We start from the raw sequence: 24868 nt of genomic DNA on the forward strand, positions 1-24868 counted from the left end.
GAAGTGGCAAATGCTCCATCGCTGGCAGTGTTCAAGGCCAGGTTGGATAAAGCCTTGGGCTACATGGTCTAGTGCGAGATGCCCCTGCCCATGGCACAGGGGTTGGAAGTAGATGATCTTAAGGTCCTTTCCAACCCAGGCCATTCTGTGATTCTTTGATTCTAAGTGCAAAAAGAAAAAAAAGAAGCATGAGGCAAAATTAATCACTGCGTACATCAACGATGATGCAGGACATATCTGTGCATTAAAAGAGAGGAGCCATATTGAGGATTCCAAGATTAAATGAGTTTATTGAGTTAGTGGCTACAATGGTATGTCAGATACCTGTAATCCAAGCTACACCTACATATTTGCCTCTAAAGTCTCACACTGTCAGTCTCCGTGTCTCTAAACATTCCACCACCAGGTCTTCTATTTCTAATATTATAATAATCATCATCATAATAATAATCATAATATAAAAGGCAATGTCAATCACCATATTGTGCTTCATACTCCACCATAAGGAATTCAATTGGCAAAAGTAAACCTCTGGTCATATTAATGGGATTAACTGAAATGTGATCAATCATAACACTACTAGAATATAAAGAACAAAATATGGTTTAAAAGAAGCCTTTTTAAGATGAATTAGTTTGTATCTGTTTCAAAAATTCACATACTATAATGAAGATGACTTAAAAGTTATATCATTTAATTATTGGGCCACACATTTAAGCATATTGGCTAGTACATTTTTGCACTGGAACAGAAGCAATACAAGCTTTATGGTCTACCATTACAATTCCATTGTTTTTCACTTAATATACCTGCCAACCTAATGTTTCTTGCATGCATAAAAATTTCTGGGTTTAGACTTGAATTTATTATTTAACCCACACTTACCCCCATGATGCAAATTTGTTGGCCAATTGAAAGCTATATTTTAGTTTAAAAAGGAAGCTTGGAATAAATCCTTTCCACATCAGAAGAGAATGCCCTAAATTTTGGCATTGCAGAAAGTTAGTTACTTCAATAGTCTCAGGTTGCATGCAAATTGACACGGTTTCCCCCCACCCCATGCCAGACGCATACAAGTCGGCAGGTATGCATACAAAAAGAATATAAAACCCTCCTGGTAAAGCTTAGTGGTTTAGAATGAATCCATAGCTTTAAATTCACTTAAGGCCTGTACAGGGGAAATATGTTTCTTCTGGGACCCTCTTCTCACTCTTGTCTGATATTCTTCTGGTTTTTCTCTCTTTACTAGAGGTTTCTTCTCAGGGGCCTTCATCTTCCAAGACACAACTGGTGAGTTCACTGCAGCAGTACCATAGACCTTCTGATATTTAGTAGATGCCACATATGATGCTTTCACTGTAAGGACCACAGCGTTCATCAGATTTTTAGCTGCCTGGATGAGAGAAGTGGCACTGTCCAGCTATAAACAGAAAAGAAAATGAAATACAGCAAGGTTAACGCCACAACTGGATCATTGGACCATTTCCTGACTCAAATCTGGATGCTCTCTGATCTTGTTAGAGATGAAACGAATCCTCTCCCTCAGGATTAATCAAGGAGCTTGCAGTAGCAAGCACCGTCAACAAACATGCATCAAACTGTAAAGGTAGGACTGTAGTACCTCAAATTAAATTTGTTAATAATTTAAAGGAAAAGCTTATGTCTGGGGTGTTTTTGTTGATTCTTTTTCTACAGGTGAAGAAGTCGCTTCTTTCACAAAAAAAGTTACTTCTCACCAAAACCTTTAAAATTTACTTTTACAGGTCAGAAACCACAAAACAGGTCAATGGGGATTTTTCCCAAGCGTTCAGGTTTGTTCTAATTACTCCTGTTTAGCCTAGGTTCACACCCCAATGATGTCTACAGGAACAGTGTGAGCTTGTTAGAGAATCCCATCTGAAAAGATGAAAGGAGATTTTGAAACCCCTACAGAAATAAAAAGATGAAACAGTTAACAGCAGGTTCTTGTAGCTCCAGTAGTATGTGAGCTACTTATGTTCACAAGGAATCTTACTTTATGATTAGCAGGCTTTTTGTACATACACCTTTGCATTTCTCCCATGCACGAGGTTGCCTGAGGTTCTTCTGGATGTAAGAGGCCTTAAGAACCTGTTGAATTTCAAACCATTGGGACTTCCAGTCAGGAAGCTTCCATCATACACTGAAATCAAGTACATAACAGTGGCCAAATTTTTTCAAAAGGATTTAAGCTGATAACGGCACATCCAAAGCAATGCCTCAGTGGTCCAAAATGTGAATTAGGCACTTGCCAAAACCAGCTGTATATCTTCAAATTAGTAGGTGCTAAAAATATGCTGTTAAATACTGTAGCAACCCAGATTACTACTTAGGATGTTCAATGATCCCTTCCCAAAATACTGGAAATGTGGGATATATTTTTTTGTACTAAAGCCTTTCAGTTCTACCATGGAAGCTGCCTCAAATTTTTGTCTTTCCCAATCTGTAGGAATGATTTTGGATGTAATATTATTTTACTTCTTTAATTCCACCCCACTTGCTCAAGAAGTTCTTCACTATTTTTATTCAGTATATAAGGCCTGTCTCTATCCAAACCTTTCCTGCTCCATATTTTGGGAGCATATGATTCCTTAACATGCATGCTAAGCAAGGCACCCAGGATAAACAATCGTAAGGCAATAACAAAAAACATATACTTCACCTCAAGTATTTTTAGTCATTAACAGAAGAAGAGTTCAGGACAAACCTCTTTCTGAAGCATCAGTGATTGATGTGAACAAGAATTATCATTACAGAAAGTTCTTGTCTGGAACATATAAATCTATAGACTTACCTATTCTTTTTTATTTCCTCAGCTGTGGCCTTATACTCATTATGATTCATTAAATACACAAACAGCTACATACAGTGAGATGAAAAAGAAAGAGCATTTTAATGATTTTCACGTACTTGGTGCCATTCCCTGAAATGAATAGTTAATTGCCTACCCCCGGTAAATATTTTTCTTCAGGACTAATTTGTATTTTCTGTTAGGAAACTAAGTTGAAAGACAGAAAATTACATTATATGACAGAAACATGACTGTTCAATAGGAAGTAATGAAATATAATTCAGTATAGTGTTATTCTATAACCACACTACTGCATGATTTATAAGGCAATCTGTATGTTTGTTGGCAAATAACAGATCATACTCTATTAAATTAGGATATTTTAATTTACTGCAGAGATCTACAATCAAGCATTATTCATTGTTAAATGATTCTTTTTGAAACACTGGTGGATTGATATTGAATTTAAAGTGATACCGTCACATAGCATTTCCTTCATAATCAATGTGGATAAACAGACTGGATCAAGCCTATATTGCATATTCCTGACTGAATTCTACTTGTTGAAGGCTTCTAATAGCCTCGTATTTTCCAGAGTTTCTTTATGAAAAGAGTTCTAGTAGCTGTTTCACCTGGGGCATATATTAAGGAACACAATGATTAAAGGCAGCATTTCAAGCTGAGGCAGCACTGAAATGAAATGCTTAAAACCATACAAAGGGTGCAGCCTATACCTTTAAACACATTAGTAATTTTATGGAGTATATTGATAAGGCTGTACAGAAGCATGTACTTCTGCAGGATTGGATGTGGATTGCAATGATGTCTTTTAGAAAACCACATTACATATTTTGATACCATCTGAATTATCTCTAGTTCAATCTGCTGTCACAGTAGATAAGAGCTCCTTATTTTCACCGCTATTAATCACATTTTAACATGTAGATGCTTAGTCTTTGTTCTTAAAGTTTATTCATAGTATAAAATACTTTATAATCTTGATATCAGAAAAGAGACATAAAACCTCCATATTAGTGTAAGCTATGAGTGTTCCCCAAAATCTGTGGGTAGCCATCACATACACCAAATTTAGCTACCTAAGCTTTTCAGGGGATTGTCTTATTGCCTCCAGCCTCTACTATGGCTCAGTCAAGAAGAATTAAACTCAACGAACATCATTTCAGTTAACATTTAGATCTTACTACACCACTGTGTGACTTAAGTTTTAAGCTGTGCTTTTGTAATCAGCGGAGCTACAGTGGCATAAAGCTGGAATGAGGCAGCAGTGAATCAAGCCCTTAGTGCATTAATTCCCTACAAAATCTGGGCACAGAAACATACACTTTTCCTAACAGATACTGTTAATAATAAATAAAAGAAACAAAGAAAATTAACATTTCAAATAAAAGTACCACTAGGAAATTATTGCACAGTACAGAAGGCAAACTTCACTCCCTAGTAATGTTTAGGGAATTATGAATATAACAGAGCCTTTGCCTTGCTACACAAAGTAATTGTGTTCCGCTACTTAGATTTCTTTACAAATACGTTTGCCTCCATTTAGGAAAAAACAGCCCTCTTAAACATAAGAGATAAATCCAGATTATTGTCCCATAAAACTCAGTGAACTCGGAATGCTGGGGAAAATTCAAAATTCATGAAGAATCTAAAAATCACTGCACTGGAGCCGGTTGCTTACCCAGGTTAAAACTGCCATCTACCCAGGGAAGGCATAAATCACTCAGAAAATAATGAAAAAGGATTTTTCTACAAGCTAACTTTGCAATTAGTAAATGCAAAGGTAGAACACTGAAGCAGGAGAGCCTATTATCTGCCAAGAAGATAATTTCAGGGTTTTTTTACCCCCCAAAATCCTTAAAGCTTTGAGGACTTTTTGATCTGCTTGTAAGCTGCGCTGCATTTTTCTTGCACTATATGTGGAATTTTCCAGAATCTTCCGAAAATCAAGATTTCTTGCTTCTTTTACATACACACGTAATCTCAGTAAAATAACCAACAATTACAATACCAAAATAGCTAAAGAAACGGGAGAGGAGAAAGATGGAAAATTTTCTCCTTAACAGCAAGCAAATGAAAAGAGATGTTCTCCTTGCATTGTTACATCACTGTAATGGGCAAGAATTATACCACAGTTTTTAGAAAGAAGATTTTATTTCCAGAGATACCTTCATATTTACAATCATAAATACACTACAAAAAGTAAGATAAATAAGGAAAAAAAATCTGTATGTCCAGTGAGCAAAAATATAGTCTAGGTAGTTTTAAAAGAGGTGGTTGTTTGAGAATGTTCTATATTATTGTTGATTTTAATATACATTGGAAAGCAGAGAAAGACATCAAGATAATTGTAGATCCTAGTCTGGAATATGTGACCAAATGGTTTTGTGGGTTTTCAGAGTGACCTACATCATATTTTGACATGTAAAACTTTGGATTGCTTAAAATAACTGTGTCTGTATGTTTGGACCTTTGAAAGATGTTTTGCTTGGTACTATGTGACAGTTTGTTTAAAAACTCAGCTGATACAAAATTAACATGGCACATACAGAATGATTCCAAATTATCTAACAGCTAAGTTTCACAAAGTATGTATACACAAAAAATAACTGTTCAAGAGTGACTTTTGCAGTGGGCTCTTGGAGATACTGTTTGTCAACAACTTTATAGCACATGATATGTACGTATACAACAAAAACATCATTTTATTCTATTCTGTTCTCTGGGCGATCACTCCTTGAGTATACAAAAAGAAGAACATTGATGAAATAGGTTAAATTATCATATTCAGATTATTGTGTGTCCACAGTTAAGGAATACTGAGTCCTCTTCTCAATGCAAGAACAATACTGAGGAACTGGTAAGAATTTAAAGAATCTCGAGAGCAAAAAACATCTTTTATGGTAAAGATTCAGTCAACTCTGTTTCTCCCATGAATAAAGTGAATGATTAAAAAATGAGTTGCTCAAAATCAGCAAGTACATAGTAACAGAAAAATGACAGCATTCCAAGTTCAACAGATTAGGCAGTTTTAACAAAACTCAATGGCTGAAATGTGAAGTCGATCATTTTAGTTATTACTGAGCTCAATTTTTTTAGCAGTTGTATTAATAAATCACAAGAACTCATGAAACACTGATTCCACCTCTAGAAATGGTGAAATCAATATTGGATGTTTTTGCTTAATATGTACACTTTATGCATAACTATTGGACATTTTTAATTCACATCAATTCAGGAAGCCTATGAATCAGTTACGCAGAATGGCCCATATTGACCTTGAAATGTATGAATGCAAAAAGAGTATTAGTAATTACTGCTAAATTGAGTTTAGTCTGGTTTACTTCCTAGGGATTGGGAAGAGGAACTGTCACTTAACATGTTGAAAAAGAACCTGCAAGCCTTTGAACACTCAGCCAAGACTTGATTTGCATGCCTTTAGCGGGTAATTTAGGCTATCTTAAGATAGCCCTCAAGGCTATTTGTGAATTCAGGGTGCATTCCCTGCTTCTCCTCCTTTTCAAAGCAAGTTCATACTTTCATGGACAGCTACAGTTGCTGTTATCACAAACCAAAAGTCTATTAACAGCCCTTAGAGCAACTAAGGGTACATGAAGCAATTATGAATCTGGACAGTGAATCAGAAATGCCATTTTCCCAGATTACATTCTTATGCAACAGAACATTTTCCTCTCAGCTGTGCTTAATATTAAATCCAGTCCTACATATGTATGTAAGATATACGTAAGGAAAAGATCTTATTCATAATACTTATGTCTTACATTTCTGTGGCACATTTAATGCATAAAATGATGCTGTTAGTGACAGTCAATGCAAGAATGGCCTATTTGCTATTCAGGTGCACTCATCCCTATGGTAGGAGCTATACGCTATAGGAGTTAGCAATGTTATGCATTGGCTGAAGCTGGATTTTAGTCAGGCACTTGGGAATATGTATAAAGTTTTTGCTAGATATGGGTATATTGTGAGAAAACTCTTATATATTTGAAATTCTAAACCAAACCAAATGTTATAATTTGGAATGCAATACGGTAACAATTGTGTTAAAAAGTGATATGTGGCTATGTAAACAGTATTATATTCTTCTTTTCCTAGCTATTTGTTTTCACATTTGATTGCAATTAACTTACTCCTTTCTACATGTTGAATATTTAATTCATTCTGGGGGTAGTTGTGTTTTATAGCTGACCAATCCACTGAATAACTGTCCTCATCGTCATTTTTTTAATTAACTTATAGGGATTCCCAAGACCATTTGGTTGTATTTAATAAAGGCTGCCATCTCATAGGACAACAAGAAAGCACAGAAGTATACTAACTACAGGTCTCTATCTGTCTTCTATGGTATTTTGCCATTTTAAAACACGTGTTTAATTTACATGGTCATCTCAGATGATTACCAGGAAAGAGATTTTTATATGACTGATTTGAAGATAGGCTTTTACCTTATCTTCAAGGAGAAGATCAGATCTACAATGGAGATGAAGTCCAAACTATATTTGACAGGATAGGCTAACTCAAACTATATTACCAGCAGGCTTACTGAAGAAAATTAGAGCAAGAAGTCTTTTGAAGCTCAGTATTAGGTCCAATTAAAGTCATTAATACAAAACTCATATTTAAGTGGTCTGTGTATCACCAGGCCTGTATACAACATTTTACACAGGGATTCATATGCCAGAAGTCTGCACAAGATGTGGCATTGTCTGAACCTGATGTCACAGATAGAAAAGCTCAGACAGGACTCTGTTAAAAGCATCTCAGTACAAATTTCCATTTTCACATCCAACTGCAGTTAAATCCAAAAGAGGAAATACAGGATACCTAACTAGTCTATGCAACTGATCTCCCTCCTCCTGACTTCAGTTCTGATTTGTATGTAGTTTGCAGATAGCTATCATTTTTAAAAGTACAAAATAATCTAGTGCTCTTTCAAATTGAGTTCTGGACGCAAACCTATTGTTCTTTATCTACAGAACAGGTACAATAACAAGAAAATCATGTCTTTCTTACAGTCTTACCTGAAGGGAGTCCAAATCAAGTCTGGTTGGCTGGAAATTGTACTCAGTGATAAATCACAGGAGACTTTGGATGAAAAAAAATCATTACAGCATAGAAACACTATATTCTTTACATGAGGATGTGTTATCTCCTGCTATTCCTCGTGATTTTGTCACAATGCAAACAAAAAGAAAAGCAGCATAATGCAGGGTTTCAGACTGCAATGCTGAGAAATGTGATATTTTCCCAACTTCTGTTTGCATTTGTAAAAGTGTCAGAATGGTATCTCTATGTGAGTTATCTCCATGTCTTCAACTGTGAGGATCTGTCACATTTTGAGGCAAATTTGCTCCTTCAGCTAGCTTCCTATCTCTAAAGTTATACTTGCCCAGGTCAGCACAAAGACACTTTGAAGATAGCTCTCTACAGGCATAGCTGGCTTTTCTCAGGAAAAGGCCTGGAAACAATGCATCAAACGGAGTCAAAATGAATAAAACAAAATCCTCTTGTAGAATGTAAGATAGTACCAGGACTGTTCCTTGCTACCTAAAGTTTGCCTGCTATTGTTCATGCATATTTAATGTCTCATAGAGGCAGATAAAGGGCTTGATCGCTCAAGGTATTGACAATTTCTGAGGTGCTAAAAGTCTTTTGTTTCCTTGGATTTGAGGGTCCGTGCACTGTTGCTCAACTCAGTCTGTGAAAACGTTCCTTTCTGATTCCCTGATCACTTTCCAGGACTTTACAACACTATGCAATGAAATAAAGTAACAAAATTGAATCTCTACAGTAGTCTTCAAGATAGAGCCCCATTTCAGCTTTTCCCAGCACTGAAAGAGCTAGCTTAATAATATATGACGAATAATTTGTAAAGGAAATGCTATCATATTATTCCAAATACATTATTCACAATTAACTGTTCTATTTGCTTGACCAACACAATCAATGGTTAAATAACATTCACTAAGTGTTCTGTATTAAAAGTTTTTTCCCCCTGGTCAATTACTAACTATAAAATTTGTGAATGCATTTGCTTATTACATTTTTAACTTTAGCTAACACTGAATGTTATATAAAAACCTGCAAAACAGCTAAGAATTACTGGAGACTGCAAACGAAACCAGAACAAAACAGAAACACTTGCAAAGGCTGTTGCAGTTCACAAGGAAACAAGCAAAGATGACAGCAAAGAATGAATTGGAATGAGTAAAATCTTGCTCTGAATTGTAAAGGTTCATTTATATTACTCAGATTTCATTATGAAAATATTAATATAATACCTTAGGGCTAAAAACCCCTTTCGAAGTCATCTAGTCAAATGCCTGTTCAAAACAAATTGAGTTAGATGAGATTGTTCAGGGTTTTGCTCAAATTCAGAGATGCCCAAAGATGGATAGTCTCCCACATCTCGGGACTAGAGACCTCCATCCTCCAGTTGAATTCCACTACCCCTACAGTAAAACTTACTTCCTTCTGTCTAACTGGAATTTCCATGTTAAACTTCTGTTTGTTGCCTTTCCTCTGGCAAGTCTGGATCTGATTCTTTCACATTCTCCTTTTAGGTAGTTGAAGGCAAAAATATCTCTCTTTAGCCTTTTATCTGTATACACGCAAATGTATCTAAAAGAGTAGTACACATGTCACTGGTTTCATTTTCACTGTTACAAGAGCAAGTGTCTTATGCAAAGAGAAAAACTGAGAAGCTGTAGAAGGGAAGAAACAATATCACCAATTACTGACAAATATATCTCACTCAAATTGGTTAGGTCCTATACTATTCTCTTAAAAAAATATTTGTGTTAGAAAATTCTAATTTACTTGATCTCTGTTTTCTTTTGCCATTCGGTTCTTTAGATAGTATTTTCCCCAAGGAATAAATACAGAAGTACTTACAGCTTCAATAATTCACATATACCCCAATGGTTTCTGTGTTTTCCACCTCAGGACAATCTTCCCTACACAAAACCAAATTAATTCAACCACATCTCCAAGTTTTCCACCTAATCCAGAATTTATGTAAAGGAGATGAAGGTTTAAACTCCTCTGCTGTTTAGGAGAATGGAGAAATGGAAAAGCATTTGAACTGACTCTTTTCTTACAGAGCTATTAACTTTAATATTGTTCATTAGTCATGATTACCTATAGGCGTGTCTGTGCTTACTTGGCATCAGTTAAAAATTGTGACTATCTTTTAATATTAGTCAGAATCTAAAAACTTCTAACAGCTGGTGGCACCGGAACACCCAGAAGCACCTTTTCAGATGTCTGTAATTGAAAATTTCTCTAGGAATCCGGGCAAGATAAATAAGGGCTCCTTTTATGAGGGCTACTCATAAAAAACATTGAGGCGGTGACCTAAGTGAGGCTTTCAGAGTTTCCATTTCTATAAATCAAGTCCTATCCCACACGCATCCTACGTAATTCCAGGTGCTGGACCAAGGCATTCCAGGCTCCTTCTGTACTTGGTGGAGATGACCAGAAACATGAAGCACTTGAGATCTTTCACAGGTTCAATTTTTAGGGAGTACTTTACCTTTTTAATTATACTTGGAGATCCTAAATTGCATTAGAATCCTAAAGACAGCACAGTGAATCTGGGCAGAGATACTCAACATCTTCCAGAAAAATTGTCCTTGCATCTGACCCAGCAGGTCAAGAATTCAAGCTTACTGACTATTTTTGAATTGGTTTTCCTTAATTCTTCTTTTTTGATTCCCAAAAGTGTTATATGGGGGAAACCCACACACTACAAAACAATCTTTCCAACCTACAGTAGCTAACAAGATGGGGCTTCAAGACAGCTCTACTTTAGATAGATAAACACTCCTTAGACAACAATTTAAATATTTATGTCCAGAAAGAATCAGGCAGCTTCCTTTCTCCAGCTAAGTTCACAGAAAGTTTACATCACTTCCATATGAATACACACCCTCAATAGACCCCCAAGGCTAAGCCTTCTGATTCTATGCTTGTCTGGATACATGGTTTAATTCACCTGCCCATCCATGTCTCTGTTGTAGTTTTAAGATGTTACTAATCTAATCAGTCATCAGTGTCTGCCTGAAAGAAGAGTATCTCCTCTCTAGAAATGGCGATTGATCTCTGCTAATTATAAAGGAAGCCTGGAGTGAACATCTGAGATGCAGATGTTTACACTTGGCTAGATGAATGAGTAGCCAAAAACTCTTAATAATTCAATTAAAACCTTTCTGAATAATAAAATGCTCAGTTTTAATTACACCATAGGCCTACTAATTTTCTGCACAACTTGAGTGGGGTAAGTTCCCACTGTTACTGCAAGATTTCTTTCCAACTCTATCTTTTTCAAACCATAGATCTACAATGAACTCTTTCTCCACTTATATTGTTTTTATTTTGTTAATTATTTTTGGCCATTTGGAGTGGAAATTGGAGTATAGAATGGAAGACAGAGAAATGCTGGTCTTGAAAATTATTTAAGCCTTAAAGGAGGATGAAGTGCTTGAAACTTATCATGATTCTATAGATCTCTTCAGCCTTGAGTATGGCTCAGTATTCTCATTTGCAAAAGGGAAGTAATAATATTTACTTCTTTTTCCAGGTTTACAAGGGTACACCATTGTGTTTGTTTTGATTCACTCAGACTGGACAGATAAAAATCCGAAGGATTATGTTTGAGCAGAATCATGTTTAATGTCTTTGAGATGCACCTGACCCTGAAAGTCCAGCATGTTTAGGCAGTCCTAGTTTCCTCCAACCGCTATACTTAGTGCAAGTGCTACTGAGCATTTTTGTTGACAATTCAAATGAGCTGAGGACAAAGTTTAAAAGCATTGCAATTTAAATCAACACGAAGAGTCCTCTAGACTGCTGTGCACTATCATTGTGACTTCTTTTGCTTAAGTAAGATTAAATCAAAAGTAATTCATTTTGAGTCAATGGTGTTATACCAGCCTAAAACTGCAGTAGGAGAGGGCAGGGTGATAAGCATCTATCTGCCAGCTGACACCGTTTGCAAACAGATGGTGCATTTCACAGCTCTCCCTCACTTTTCATATAGAAAAAGAAGGTAAGAACCAACCCACAAAGTTTTAATTCAACTTGTAAGAGAAATCAACCTGGCAAATACAGAAAATTTGGGAATTTTACATAGCCATCTTAATAACACTGAAAAAATGTTAGATCCCTATATGTGATATTACACCATGAGAGCATTGCTCACACCTTGCTGGTCTGAATAAGGAACAAACTTGTAATTTAAACGCTGACCTCCTTAAATATATAGGTATAAATGTGCTAGTTACTGGTTTCATTTTGAGTCACTAATACACAATGTGCTTGCAAACGTAACACAATGCAGTTTTTAAGTATGCCTTATCATAAAGTAACTTTCTGTTTATAAAGCACTTAGGAAGATTTAACTTATTTAAATTAGTATATATTGGGTGAAGTTGCTCAGATATTTGCTTTAATAGTTTTCATATTGCACACCTAGTAAAATCAGCTGAAATCTAGGCCTTATATTTTACTTTAATTTATGTGCATATAAATAATATACAGTTAAAGCAAACATTGCAACTGACTGAATATATAACTAAGCTAAAACAGTAAAATACAGGAATCTGTGCATGTTTTAATCATAGCTGCCTGTAAAATAATTTAACAGGGGAATTATCTCAGTAAACCTAAAATTAGGCTATTTATTCTCCCAGTGTAAAGTTACTCAGGTAAACTCACATCCTGGGATTGCATGGACTAAAATTTACTATTAGATTTGGCACAGGCATATTCCGGGCTAATTCTCACAACGGTTAATGTTATTTTGAATATCATTCCCTCACAAACTCTCCCCTACACCTAAGTCAGCCAACTGCTAATTTTCTCATCTTACAAGATATACTTAGAGACAAATTTATCTGGATTTGAAGTAATACACTGACATCTCTGTTCCACAATATCCCTTCAGTGCTGATCGCTATCTCTAATTCACCATAATTACTGAATGATACCAATTCTGATTTTCTGTTCCCAACACTTTCAAATAGAGTTTCCCTCTGCATGCCACCAAATTGCTTTCATATCATTGAAGTGGGATTAGGGGCACTGTACAGTTGGTCCTTATGTTTTACTAATTCTGTGCAAAAATTACAGCCTCCTGCATTATGCAAAAATAATTATGTGCAAAGACGATTTTGTAAACTCATCAGCAAAGGATATGCTTTGGATCTAAATTAAATTTTACCTCAAAGCATTCGCTTCTGGAAAGAACGTACCTCAAATTGTCTTTAGCAATAGCAATTCCGATAAAGTTTTCCCAGTGAAACATTACAGATTGACTAACCTGCTTTTCATTTCCTATTGGTTTGCTAGGAAAGCTAAATTTGCTAGACAAGTTCTTGGCTTTGCAAAGAAATATTTGGACATTTCAATGTTTGATTCACTAAAGGAATAAGCAGTAGTAATAAGACTCCTTGCACACATTATTCAAAGGTAGAAAGGCTGCCACCACTCAGGAAGCCAATTTTTTATATTCTTTGTCCTTTTTTTTCTCTGTGACAGGAAGGGAAACAGTCATTAGTGAAAGTTTTGGTAGCTTTATAAACAAGACTTTCATTGCCCCAGAATTTCATTCATATTTCCTATGCATTGATACAAAGAGCATCACTAAGTCATCAGGGAGGAATATCTATCTATCACTACTGACCAATCCCCAATACATGCCACTGACTAGAAGATGGAATGGTCCGCATCCTATACCAGTTCCTCAAAGGCACATAGTCACCTGAAAATAGAAGTACTTCATCAATCAGGCTATGGACCACCTCTGCTGAAAAGGCTGTGATTGCACTTTCTGTCTTTCATTTATAGAGTATGCATTCCTGCCTTTTAATGCCTTTCACTAAGATATGACAAGACCCCACAAGGAGCTGGTAAAGAGCTTGAAATGAATAAGAACAGCAAGATTTGTGATATTCCTAAGGGCCAAAATCTTCATATGATCTTTCTTCTGCCCTTTAGTATGAGAGCTTTGACATCTTGACAGCTTTAATAGATACCCAAGAGGCAGAAAGCAGAAAAGAAGATCTTCGTAGTCCATCTTGTCTTTTTTAAAATGCTGAGGGATATTAAAACAGTGAAGCAGTAATACTTGGGGACAAGGGAAATAGGTTACAGGAACAGTGCTTTAAAGTAAAATAGTAATGTTTAGGTACTGACACAAGAAAAACACCAAGAAATTTGGTTACCAGTATCCCTGCCCATCTGAAGGTTTTACCACAGTAAAAATCAAATGCTTTGATTTATAATATCAAAGGTTAAATCTCAGTTACATCTCCTGGGGTTTTCCTGCTTAATTTTACATCTTTCTCAATTTACTTTTGAATTTTATTTCACCTATAAAATAGGTCTTATAATTGGCCTATTGCAAATACATAGCTTCATAAAGATTCTGGATAAAGCAAATAAAAACAGTAACAGAGAACAGAGAAAATAAATATCCCAGTCTGTATAAACAGTCATAATCCACAGTTAATAATGATAAATAAACAAGCAACACCATCTATCCTTAATCCCAAAGTTCTTTAGAAAAATTATGGCCCAGCACTACTGTAATTAAATTAGGGGAAGTTTAGCATTGTGTTCAAGGGGACCAGAGTCTGCCTTTTCACGATGCAAGTTAAACACTGAAGGATCAGCTTAACCAGCAGTAAATGGGCCACCTCTGCAAAGAAACATGATCATTGCTTTACGGACGTCATTAACTCTAGGAGTTCAGAACAGGATGGAAATTATTTTCTGCAGGTCAGATGCATGCAATTCATTCTGTGAGCCCTGTGGTTAATTAAAACAAAAAACCAACCAAACTAAGTAAAAAGATTCCCATTCTCATGGCTTTTCCCCTCCACCCCCAGATCTGTAGAGTTAAAAGATATAGATGAGACAGAAGGTTACTCACCGTCGAGGAATCACTGCTTCCGGTCTCAAGCGTAGCTCCCTCAGCACAGGTGGGTGGGTGGGTAGAAAGTTGACTAGCCCTGCCCCCATCTATGACATCACACTCTACCTCATAAAAGGTAGTGAAAGTGCTCTGAACTCCAGTCTGATTTCCGAGAGATACAGAAAAGAGATAGTGAGAGAGAGAGCAAGAGAAAATACTGCGCCGTAGCGTAGAGGTGAGGAGAGAGGAAAACGTGTGCTGAAGGAGCTATGCTTGGTCAAGGAAACAGGGACTCTTCCACGATGAGTAACCCCGCTGTCTGGTGGTTCCTCTCACTTGCTCCCATAGCACGGGTTAAATGTGGGCCTAACAGGGTTTGCTGATTAGGAAAGGGGAAAAATTTTGGCACCTTTTGATGAAAATCAGAGGACAGAAAGCTCTATCCCCATTAAATTGATTGACATCAGACCAGGCATGAATTTGGTGATAATAAGCTTCCAAGCAGCATTATTTTGTGTATGGTTTTGAACAGCTGAACTGCACAAAACCCATCAACACTAATGCAAGCAGCTGAATTCCAGTGACTATAACTGGAATTTCGCTTGTGCTGGATAAACATTACATGATCCAGACCTCTGGGCTGACCCTTGAATAGAATAAGCCAGAGGGTAGGCCACCTACACCTCTGTATGAAGGAGGTCAGGTTTTTCTCACATTAAAAATGAGAGCTGACAAACTGTGCTGAAGGAACAAGTGAGGGAAGTATCAAAAATCTGGGCATACGTTTATTTACAGAGCACACTTTAAAGTTCCAGAAAATATCAACAGAATTGCAAAGGGGTGATGTTTTTAAAGACTGTACATTTTTAGACAATGACAACCTTACAGGCTGAAGCACATCTTTTTTTAAGCAACCTCCCAAGAGGAAGGCTTAAAATGGGATATTCATTCTAATTTACTGTAAATGGAATTTTTATCATCCAAATTCTGGGAAAGCAGATTCAAAAGTAAACATAATTGCTTATATTATCCACTGGGATTTTCTTAATAACCTAGCTGCACACTGAAATTGAAAAAAATAGTATATGTTGCTGAACCTAACTCCATTAAATAAAACTGCTCAGAGAATGCGGGACTAGTCAGTGCCTGTAAAGAGTGCTAGCATAAGATCCTGCCTTTTGGAAGAGGAAAAATGAATGCTCCTTAAAATCTCTTTTAAGAGCATGTATTATAAGCACACTGAGTTAATACTGACGTTTTCTCTTAGTTTTTTTGTCGTTACAAGGATCATGTAAATTGTAATTTAATCATGATTATTTTTTCAGCCTTAGTAATGATTAATGTGTATGCCCTGCTCTGTTTGTGTGCTTTTAGTTTTTCTCTCCTTCTATTGAAAAAACAGTGTGACTCATATCTAGTAGTAGTCACTTCACCTAAACAACAGAGGTCAAGTATTTTTCTTCTTACTCTTCAAACCTTTCATCTCGATCTAAACCTGCACTATCTGAAGATGCTACTTTAAAACAGTGTATTTGTGGATTTAAAAAACTCAACAATTAGTCTCGTTCAGTTGACTAAATGAAGAGCTATTGTGACTGTTAGAAATGATATATAACTTCAGGAACACAATGCAAAACTAGGCTGCATCTGAGTAATGCAAAGTGATGATAGTGCTGTGAATTTCACTTGGTAATTGAATTAAACATATCTGTCTTAATTCTCATTACATCATCTTGATTTCAAGCTATTTGCATGTATGAAGACAGAGAAGAGGAAAAACACCTCTGGTACCTTGTATTGCATCTATTTATTAACATATCTGTCTACTAGCATGCCAAGGAGAAAAGAAAAATTCAGCTTTTAAAGGCTTTACTGGTAAAAAATACCAGGCAGAATTCAGTTAATTCATAGCTTAGGTAACCTATGACTTGACTATTGCACCACAGTTGTTTTTGCCAAATAAAGTAGGAACATATTTTGAATTCCTGTGACCACCAGGGCTTATGAAGCCTAAGCAAGATTCCTCATTCTGATAGAAAATGATGTTTAGAGAATATATCCTTAAATATGAGAAATATTAATATTGTAGTAGCAGTTCTAAGATCTCCAAAAAGAAACAAATTGCCGTTTATCGAAACAGAAGCATACGGAAGTAGCACAGTTAAATTCTAGAAGACAGAATATGGCCAAGAATATTCTTCAGTATCAACACAAGATGACAAATAAGGAGAAATATAGTAGTTTCCATCATGATAATGTGATATAAATGGTTCAATAGATTAGATAGCAGATAATACCATAGATGGTATTTTGGGGCTAGCACTGCTCAAATCTGAAGTCTTGTTTTGACCTGCTTATTGTGATATCTGTAGCTGATGAAGAGGAAAAATAAGAGAAGAACAAAAATGGTAAGAAAGGCTTGTGAACGTACTCTAGAACACATTACTCATCTAAACTGTGAACACAAGTAGAAAGAACGTACCTAACTGAAAACATTCAAAAAATGCATATACATTCAAGAAAGGAAGGAAATCCTTGAAGCGTTCTAAGGATTACAACTAAGATTAACTAAATGAATGCATGGAAATGCAAAAAGACAGTAAATGAAGACTTTTATACTCTAAAATATTTTCTTAAGGAATGTAACTTAAACCTAACACCATAAGAAAACTTTATGAATGCAGTTCAAGTCATTGGTTGAATCACTTGCACCCAGGCACTAGAAATCAAGTTAAAAAAAGGGTCCATGTTCAGTCTGACATCAAAGATTTGTTGGAAAAAAAACCCACTAAAGTGCTTGCTGTCTTGCTTAAAAAGATGGACAGATGATGGGGAATGGGTAGGCAGCACTAAGGTACCAATGGCTGCTATCTATAAAGTTTGAGCAGGGCAAGACTATGAAAAGCTGAGGAGAGCCAATTGTGCAGAAACATCATATGATACTATTGCTATACCTACAGAAGGTAGAAATGGATCTATTTTAAGAAATTGAAACAACAGCTTGAAAAGGCCATGTAAAAATGTCAAGCTGACACATTTCATGAAAGTTTGAGACCTTACACAGACACGCCTCTGACCCAAAGATGTCCTTTTGCTGCTGTGGATCAGCTTGATGGATGAATGGAAAAATCTTTTTTGTTCATTATCTGTCATAGCTAAGGAATGATGAAATATGTAACATCCCATCTGAGACTGAGTAAAGCTGTAACTTCTCTAATTTTTTGACAATGGGAATGCTGAATCTAGTTGTAGGTATAAAAAAGGATCAAAATGTTTCTGCAGTGTTTTGGATAAGATATTGAAGCTCTAATCCTGTTTCATAGAGTTCTGATTTGGTCTTTGATGAGATTTAGGACACATCACTGGCATGTTTTGTCTCATTTTTTCTAGTGATACTACCTACCTGGTAACCTAGTTCACAAAGTATTTTTGATGATGTATTTGTCAGAAAGAAGTGATGTTAAAAGAAAACATTTGAGAATATCTAACAGTAAGAGGTTAGGATTAATTTTTCTACTATTGGATAGGTTAGTATTTAGACTCCATATCAATGTCTCAAATATATTATACAAAACAAGCCCCTTTTTTGATGCAGCTGCTTATCAGTTATTTAAGATGAATGATGTGATGTGAGAACAGACATATTCTCCCTTTGCTCCTGCGAGTTTCATAAATAATCATAGTAAGAGTAGTAAGAGTATGCATGGAAGAAATATTTCAGAGGTTAAAGGTATAAGGCAACTTTTAACTTTCTTCAGTTTATCTCTTCCTAAAGGCTGTTATGACCTCCTGCATCTAATGGAAATACATTCCTGTTGGGAGTTTTATTAAATACTTGGTTGTAAGCAGTTTTGTTTGGTATTTGCAATTGATTCTGCTCAGGCTGGGAAAAACCTGTTGATGTTTTCCCTTCAGGGCATGTCTTCTTGTCTGTGAGTGTTTCTATGTGTGTGTTACTCATCTGCAACTCATGCTGTCAAGAACTGTAATTAAAGTCAAAGAAACTGAGGAGTCTGAACTGAAGCTGTTATTCTTTTAATATCTGTAAAAGCATCATTTGATATTACTTTTAGAAGTGAGATTAAGTCTTACCAAATCAAGAACTTAATCGCAACAGCTAAAAGAGCTACTCCTGTCCAATGTCTCCTATTGTGTGTTAAATCTGTTATGTAAATTCAGTTCTCCATAATGCCATGTGTAAGAAACCTAATTTTTATTTAAAGCCTCATGATGTACCCATTAGCAAATCTGTGCTGTGTATTAAGGAGGCCACCTGATAATGCCCCAGGTCAGAGGAATTCTTACTTAAGACAAAATGGTGAAGCTTGGTCCCAAACCACCTCCTTTAAAGGCGGTAAGATGGGAAAAGAAGTGCACATGAGATAGCAATGAACTCCTCTCTTTACAGTATTTTTTACAGGAATAGTCTTTTAGGACCATACCTTGGCATATGTTAGAATGAGACCTTGCTAATTATTGTAGCGCTGGTGCAATTTGTGTATCAGAAAACCATAATATTCCTATTTCTTCCCATCTCATTCAGCATGGGTTGGAATAAGAAAATGAGCTGGATTGAAGCCATAACTGCTGTAGCAGATGAGTTTTGAATTATGGAGTGGTTATTATTTTTAAAGCAAATGAAGTATATACTGAAGCATTAGTATTTCCTTCAATTCTCTAATCTTTTTTTATGATCATATTTGTTTCAAGCCTCAATCTTGAATCTGTAACACTTTGCTTTGTTCTCATGGAATTAAATGGCTTAACATTTGGTATCAGAAATGTTTTATTTTGCAGAAAACTCTTCTAATGAGAAATTTCAATACATGTAATCTTCAGAAACTCATGAATATTTGTACCTGATAAAGCACAAAAGCATGTTCCCTGCAGCCAAAATGTTTCTTAATAAGGATAAAAGTCTGACCTGTCTACATTTTAACCTACTAAATGTAGACATATTAAACTGTGTGTGCTCCTTGTCTCCAGGAATATATTCTAATGAAGACAAGTGCAATGGAATTTTGCTTTCCAAATGAAATTCTAGACAACATCTTTCCATTTGTGCAGCATATATTTCATTTTCCTGTGTATCATGTTTCTATGTGTCTTTTTACACAATGAGGTATTTCCTTGGTCCTGAAAACAGCCTTATATCAACACATTGTAGCTTCAAAGCAACTGAGATTATTTAATAAAAAATATTTTCTTGTTCAATTTGTCAGTTATATCTTAAGCTTCATCTACTTTTTCTTACGTATTGTAAACTCTGCCCACCACCAATCTACCTTCATTCTGCTGCCTTTAAGAAATAACCATAACACTAATAAAAATGAATCAACCTCTCCATCTTCTGTGCTGTTTTTTATCTGGGTCATGCTTACGATTCCTCAAATGCCCAGAAACTCAGGGCATATACTACTGTCCAATCCAGCAAAACTATGTGAATTTACAAACTTAAAAAATAAGATCCTATGGGCTTTTTCACTTAGCTGAGTTAAAACACTGTGTCTAGAGGTCTTCTGTACAACTTTCAACTTGAAATTAGTTGATTGCCAACATGAGACCCACTCAGCTCCTGCACTATCTACCTGGGGCTTTTTTCCCTTCAAGGATGACAACTGCATACTCTCTTGGCTCCTGGTCTGCATTACCTTTACTGGGAAGCAAAAGGCAAGCTTTGTCTAATGAGCTAAATCTTTACTATTTTTACATTTTTGAAAGAGGCATTGCAAATGGCATTAGAGCCAGTATAGATACATCTATTTATGCCTTTTTCTTTTCTATTTGTCTTTGAGCTGTTTCATAGGGTAATTAGGAATTCTTCACCGTTTCAACTTTCAGAAAGCCCCAAGACAGTGTTTCCGTACAATACATCATATATAATGAATACATGACCATGAGGGATTTTATCAGCACTCATTTTGATTAACCTGCATATAGCTCATTGATGTCTTTATCCTCTAGGAGTAGTAAATTTCATCAGTGTCAGGATGATAAATTTTTTATGTTACCATATCATCAGGTAGTCCCTTTCCTGGATAGTGTATTGAAGGATATAGCCTGTGCCAGGAGATGTTGGAAACTCCTGTATTAGTCACAAATAGAAGAGCTCAAACAATTTGTTCCAGATAAAGTCTTAGCAAAACCTGTATATTTATAAGTATCATGTGATTCATAAAGCCATATATTTTGGGACAAAGTATACTTGCTATGGCTTTATTTCACCCTTTCATATATCAATATGACTTTATTCAAACACATATGCAGAGGCTACTTAAATATATCTCCATCCCAAAAGACACAGCTGAAATGTCTCTCTATATTTCTTATTTCTTTCATTTATTCCAAAGCAGATGACATGAGCTAGTTGAATATACAGTGTAAATCAAGGTCTCCCACTTTTCCCACCTAGCCCCAGCCTCCCTGTCTTTGTACAGAGCTGAAATAAAGACCTTAAGATTTTATTTTCTCTCATTGTTTGTTCTACTAAGGGAGCAGAGATTATTACGGAGTCCAACCAACTTTATGGTCCTCACTATATCTCGATCCTTTCCCACTGCTCCAATTCTTTGGTTTCATATCCCTATATTACTTTTGGTTTGCCTTTTTCTTTCCCTGCCCCTTTCATATCCCATATTTCAAGTTCTTTGGCTTACTTCCTTACTATTTCCAAAGTCCTCTCATTTACCCAATGCTTTCAAGTCCCAAAACAAAACTTTTTTCCACGAAGTCCATCCTAAACAAATATCTTTCCATGAAGCCCATCTTTTTTGACAAAAGTCAAATTATATTCTTAGGTAATTTAGTAATTATCTATAGAGTCCCAGGGTCCAATTTTCACTTCTCTTTACTAATTCGAGTATATTCACTTGTGTTATAGCCACTTGTCATGTATTAGCATGATGCTAACTCTAGTCTTGCAATGATGTCAGCTTAGATATAGGACTGTGTCTCTCCTTTGTGCTGTGTAACTCTCTGAGCACCCACTGTCCAACAGACACGAACACAGAAATTATTTAGGAATAAATGCTCTAACCCTCAGCGCCAAGTAAATCAAATCCCTAGCAAGCAAAACACACACAAAAAAAAAAAAAAAATCTATCAGTGATATCTATTTAGCATTAAGTAAAGCTAGATCTTAGCTCAGGTGTTTTCTACTGAAAACACTGACAGTTTGCCAGCCCAAGCAGTCCAGCCCAGAAATATCTATAAACCCTGATTTGTCAGACTGTTTCTGTGAGTACACTTCATGCAACATTCTTCCATTTCTGTTATAAATGAACAGTAAAACTTATTTTCATGATAGGTAAGTAACAGGAGTAGCTGTTTTGCACTCCTGAGAATCTTGAAGAAAAGGGACCCAACAGTTTCGTCAATTTTCAAGTGTCCCTTCAGCCAACTTTCTTTTACATAATGCTATTTTTTTCCTGATTCAAGAGGCACTATTTCATTTACCAAACTCCAAAACAACACTTTCTCCATACTCTAAAACATTTCCAAAGCAAAAGTTCTCTCTGATTGCCTATTTTAAAACAAACAAAGGAAAAAAAACCCAGAAAGGCTTTCTGATGAGGGGAAATGAAATATCACTGCAGTGGCTCTTAAGTAACTGCTTACGCACATGTCTTAACCCAAACTCAGGGAAAGACGGCCTTACTTATTCTATTCATGGCAGGTGAACTTCTAATTACCTGACTTTTCTTTGAGTCTATGGAATTTGTAAGTAGCAGCTTGATATGTCACTGCCCATACACATACCGACTTCTTTTACAGCACAAGGTAGTTCAGGGCGACTCAGCTTTAGATGAAAGAAAAGTAGGACCTTTAAAACCTTCTGGATTACTAGATGCAAGATCCATAGGCAGAATTGATAGGGAAACTGTTTGCCAGCTCAACCTGTTTATTATGTGATAAATTATGAGGCTTATTTTGTTTTGATGAGGATGAGCTGTCTCCAGTTACCTCATTCTTCACTGATCAAGGATAAAAATACAGCTATTTTGCAGTATATCCCACATCTGTTAATAATTTTATGCATCCAACCTCCCAGTTCAAGTGTTACAGGAATCTTCATAATGTCCTACACAAAGTTAATGGGGTGGTCTAGCAATTTTGCTTTTCTTTTTTCCCCCAAAGTCTTCACTTAAATTCACAAAGCAAGAACTCTTGAATAAAGCTACAGTCTTAAGTACACTGTCTTTTATTTTCAACATGTTGTGAGGATCCTTCTCTTACATCATAGCTGAGCCTTTTATCCTAAGATAAATGAGCCTTCCAAAATAATTGGAAACTGGACACAGCTAAAGTATGTTTCGAGCGTGCTTTGGTTACTGATTCACTATTTTTGGACAGTGTTCAGAGGTACATGGCTGTTACTCTGTATGACTGGATTGGATGTAACGAGGAAGTTCTCTCCTGTTAGGGTGGTGAGGCACTGGAATGGGTTGCCCATGGAGGTTGTGAATTCTCCATCCCTGGCAGTGTTCAAGGCCAGGTTGGATGAAGCCTTGGGTGGGATGGTTTAGTGTGAGGCATCCCTACCCATGGCAGGGGCGTTGGAACTGGATGATCTTGAGGTCCTTTCCAACCCTAACTATTCTATGACTCTACGATTCTATGATACTGCGTATCTATCTGGCTCAGAAGTTTAAGACTCTTTGAGCAAATTTTCTGATAATAAAACTGATTATATCTGTAGATTTCTAAATCAAACCTGAACACAATAGGGATAGGGATTTTCTCAGATTCTGTTCAGTCTAATCTTGCAGGAAAGACTGTAGCAAAGCTACCACCATAAAAAAGAGTTTTAAAAAATGCAAGCTCATAGCCTAAATGGATAGTAGATAAATGAGCTGATCAGCTTCAGAGCAGCAGTAAACAGAATAAGTGGATATTTATTCTAGAGGAAAAAATGAATATATAGATCTGCTTTATTGTAATGGTCTAGCTAACAAGAGTCATACAGGAATACTAGAAAAATAAAGCAGCCCTAGAGTTAGAAGACTGAATTTCTATCCAAATAACAAACGTCATGGTTAAAATCAACTCTATTCAAAAAAAAAAAAAAGCTACCACAAAAAGGCTATCTGTCAGTAAGAGCTAACTATATGAAAATGTTATTTACTTCATTGAGAGTAGCATATGCTCAGCACCCCAGAGAATTCATTCCAATACAACAGTGCAACTGATTATGAAGCAAATACACATTAAATAAACCAAGGCAAGAGACAAAATTATCTTGAAGTTCTTTTAGCGTGCGATTTTAGTAAAGGAGGTTGCTTATTCTTAGAGGGGAATTAGAAATTGAATATTCAATTTAAAAATTACAGAACCATGTATCTGTTTATGGACCAAGGTCAGAGAGGCTTTTATTAGGAACAAGGAATTTTAAATATATTAATTTTATCTAACTTCCTCCTCACCCCTTTTCTCTACTTTCTTCTCTATAATCTTCTTCAAGTTTACAAGGCTTTGCACAGAAGAACAGGTATCACATAGTTGTTTCTTATTTTACTTTTCAAAACTCAATTGGAATCAGGAGTTAAGAGTCTCACCTTGTAACATAAAGGACCAAATCAACAGATTGTCTAAATTTGCCTCGCACCATTAATATTAATAAGGGTGACGTATGCTAACTCTCAATTGCCAGATCGTACTTATCTGGTGAAAATAATTTCGCTATCTGCATGCAGGGAATTTGATGGGAAAGATCAAAGGAGAGAAATAGCTGGGGGAAAAGGAATGGAAGAAGGAAAGGGAAAAACAACAGTGGGTTCTTTACTGAAATTAAAATTTACACTTCAGGAGTGTCATTTTCTTACTTTTAGATCTGTTTTTCTATTTGCAGCAAAGTCAATGATGCCAAAAAGAACCACTTCGTATGCTATACTAGTATCATATCAATCTATAGAAGAAAAAGCAAACAAGATCAGCTTTATGCTTATTTTCAGAGATAAACCACATAGAACTACTGAACCCTGGGTGGGGGGAGGGAGAAATAGAAGTTTCACCAAAAGATATATAGCACATTATATGTTATGTACACAGTATTTCTGGAGTAGTTGCAAGACATTTTTCTCTAAGAGCTATGAGAACTGTGGGGT

At 36.0% G+C, this 24868-nt stretch overlaps 1 protein-coding gene across 7 annotated transcripts in view; it reads right to left on the reverse strand.

Moving 5' to 3' along the window:
* Positions 1-263: 263 nt before the first annotated feature.
* Positions 264-24868, reverse strand: part of CTNNA2 (catenin alpha 2) — a 510177-nt gene continuing 485572 nt past the window's right edge. For 4 of the 7 annotated variants that reach the window (XM_065661830.1, XM_065661839.1, XM_065661812.1 and 1 more), the window contains 2 exons: positions 14784-14927; positions 264-1420 (listed from right to left, as the gene is read on the reverse strand). In XM_065661830.1, coding sequence (XP_065517902.1) covers positions 1133-1420; positions 14784-14927 — 432 coding nt within the window. In that variant the 3' untranslated portion in view covers positions 264-1132. Of the gene's footprint in view, positions 1421-14358; positions 14550-14571; positions 14660-14783; positions 14928-24868 lie in introns of those variants that run through there. The other 3 variants (XM_065661864.1, XM_065661858.1, XM_065661849.1) reach the window with 3 other exon arrangements.

The sequence above is a fragment of the Lathamus discolor genome, chromosome 1 (assembly GCF_037157495.1).
Source record: "Lathamus discolor isolate bLatDis1 chromosome 1, bLatDis1.hap1, whole genome shotgun sequence".
Lineage (NCBI taxonomy): Eukaryota > Metazoa > Chordata > Aves > Psittaciformes > Psittacidae > Lathamus > Lathamus discolor.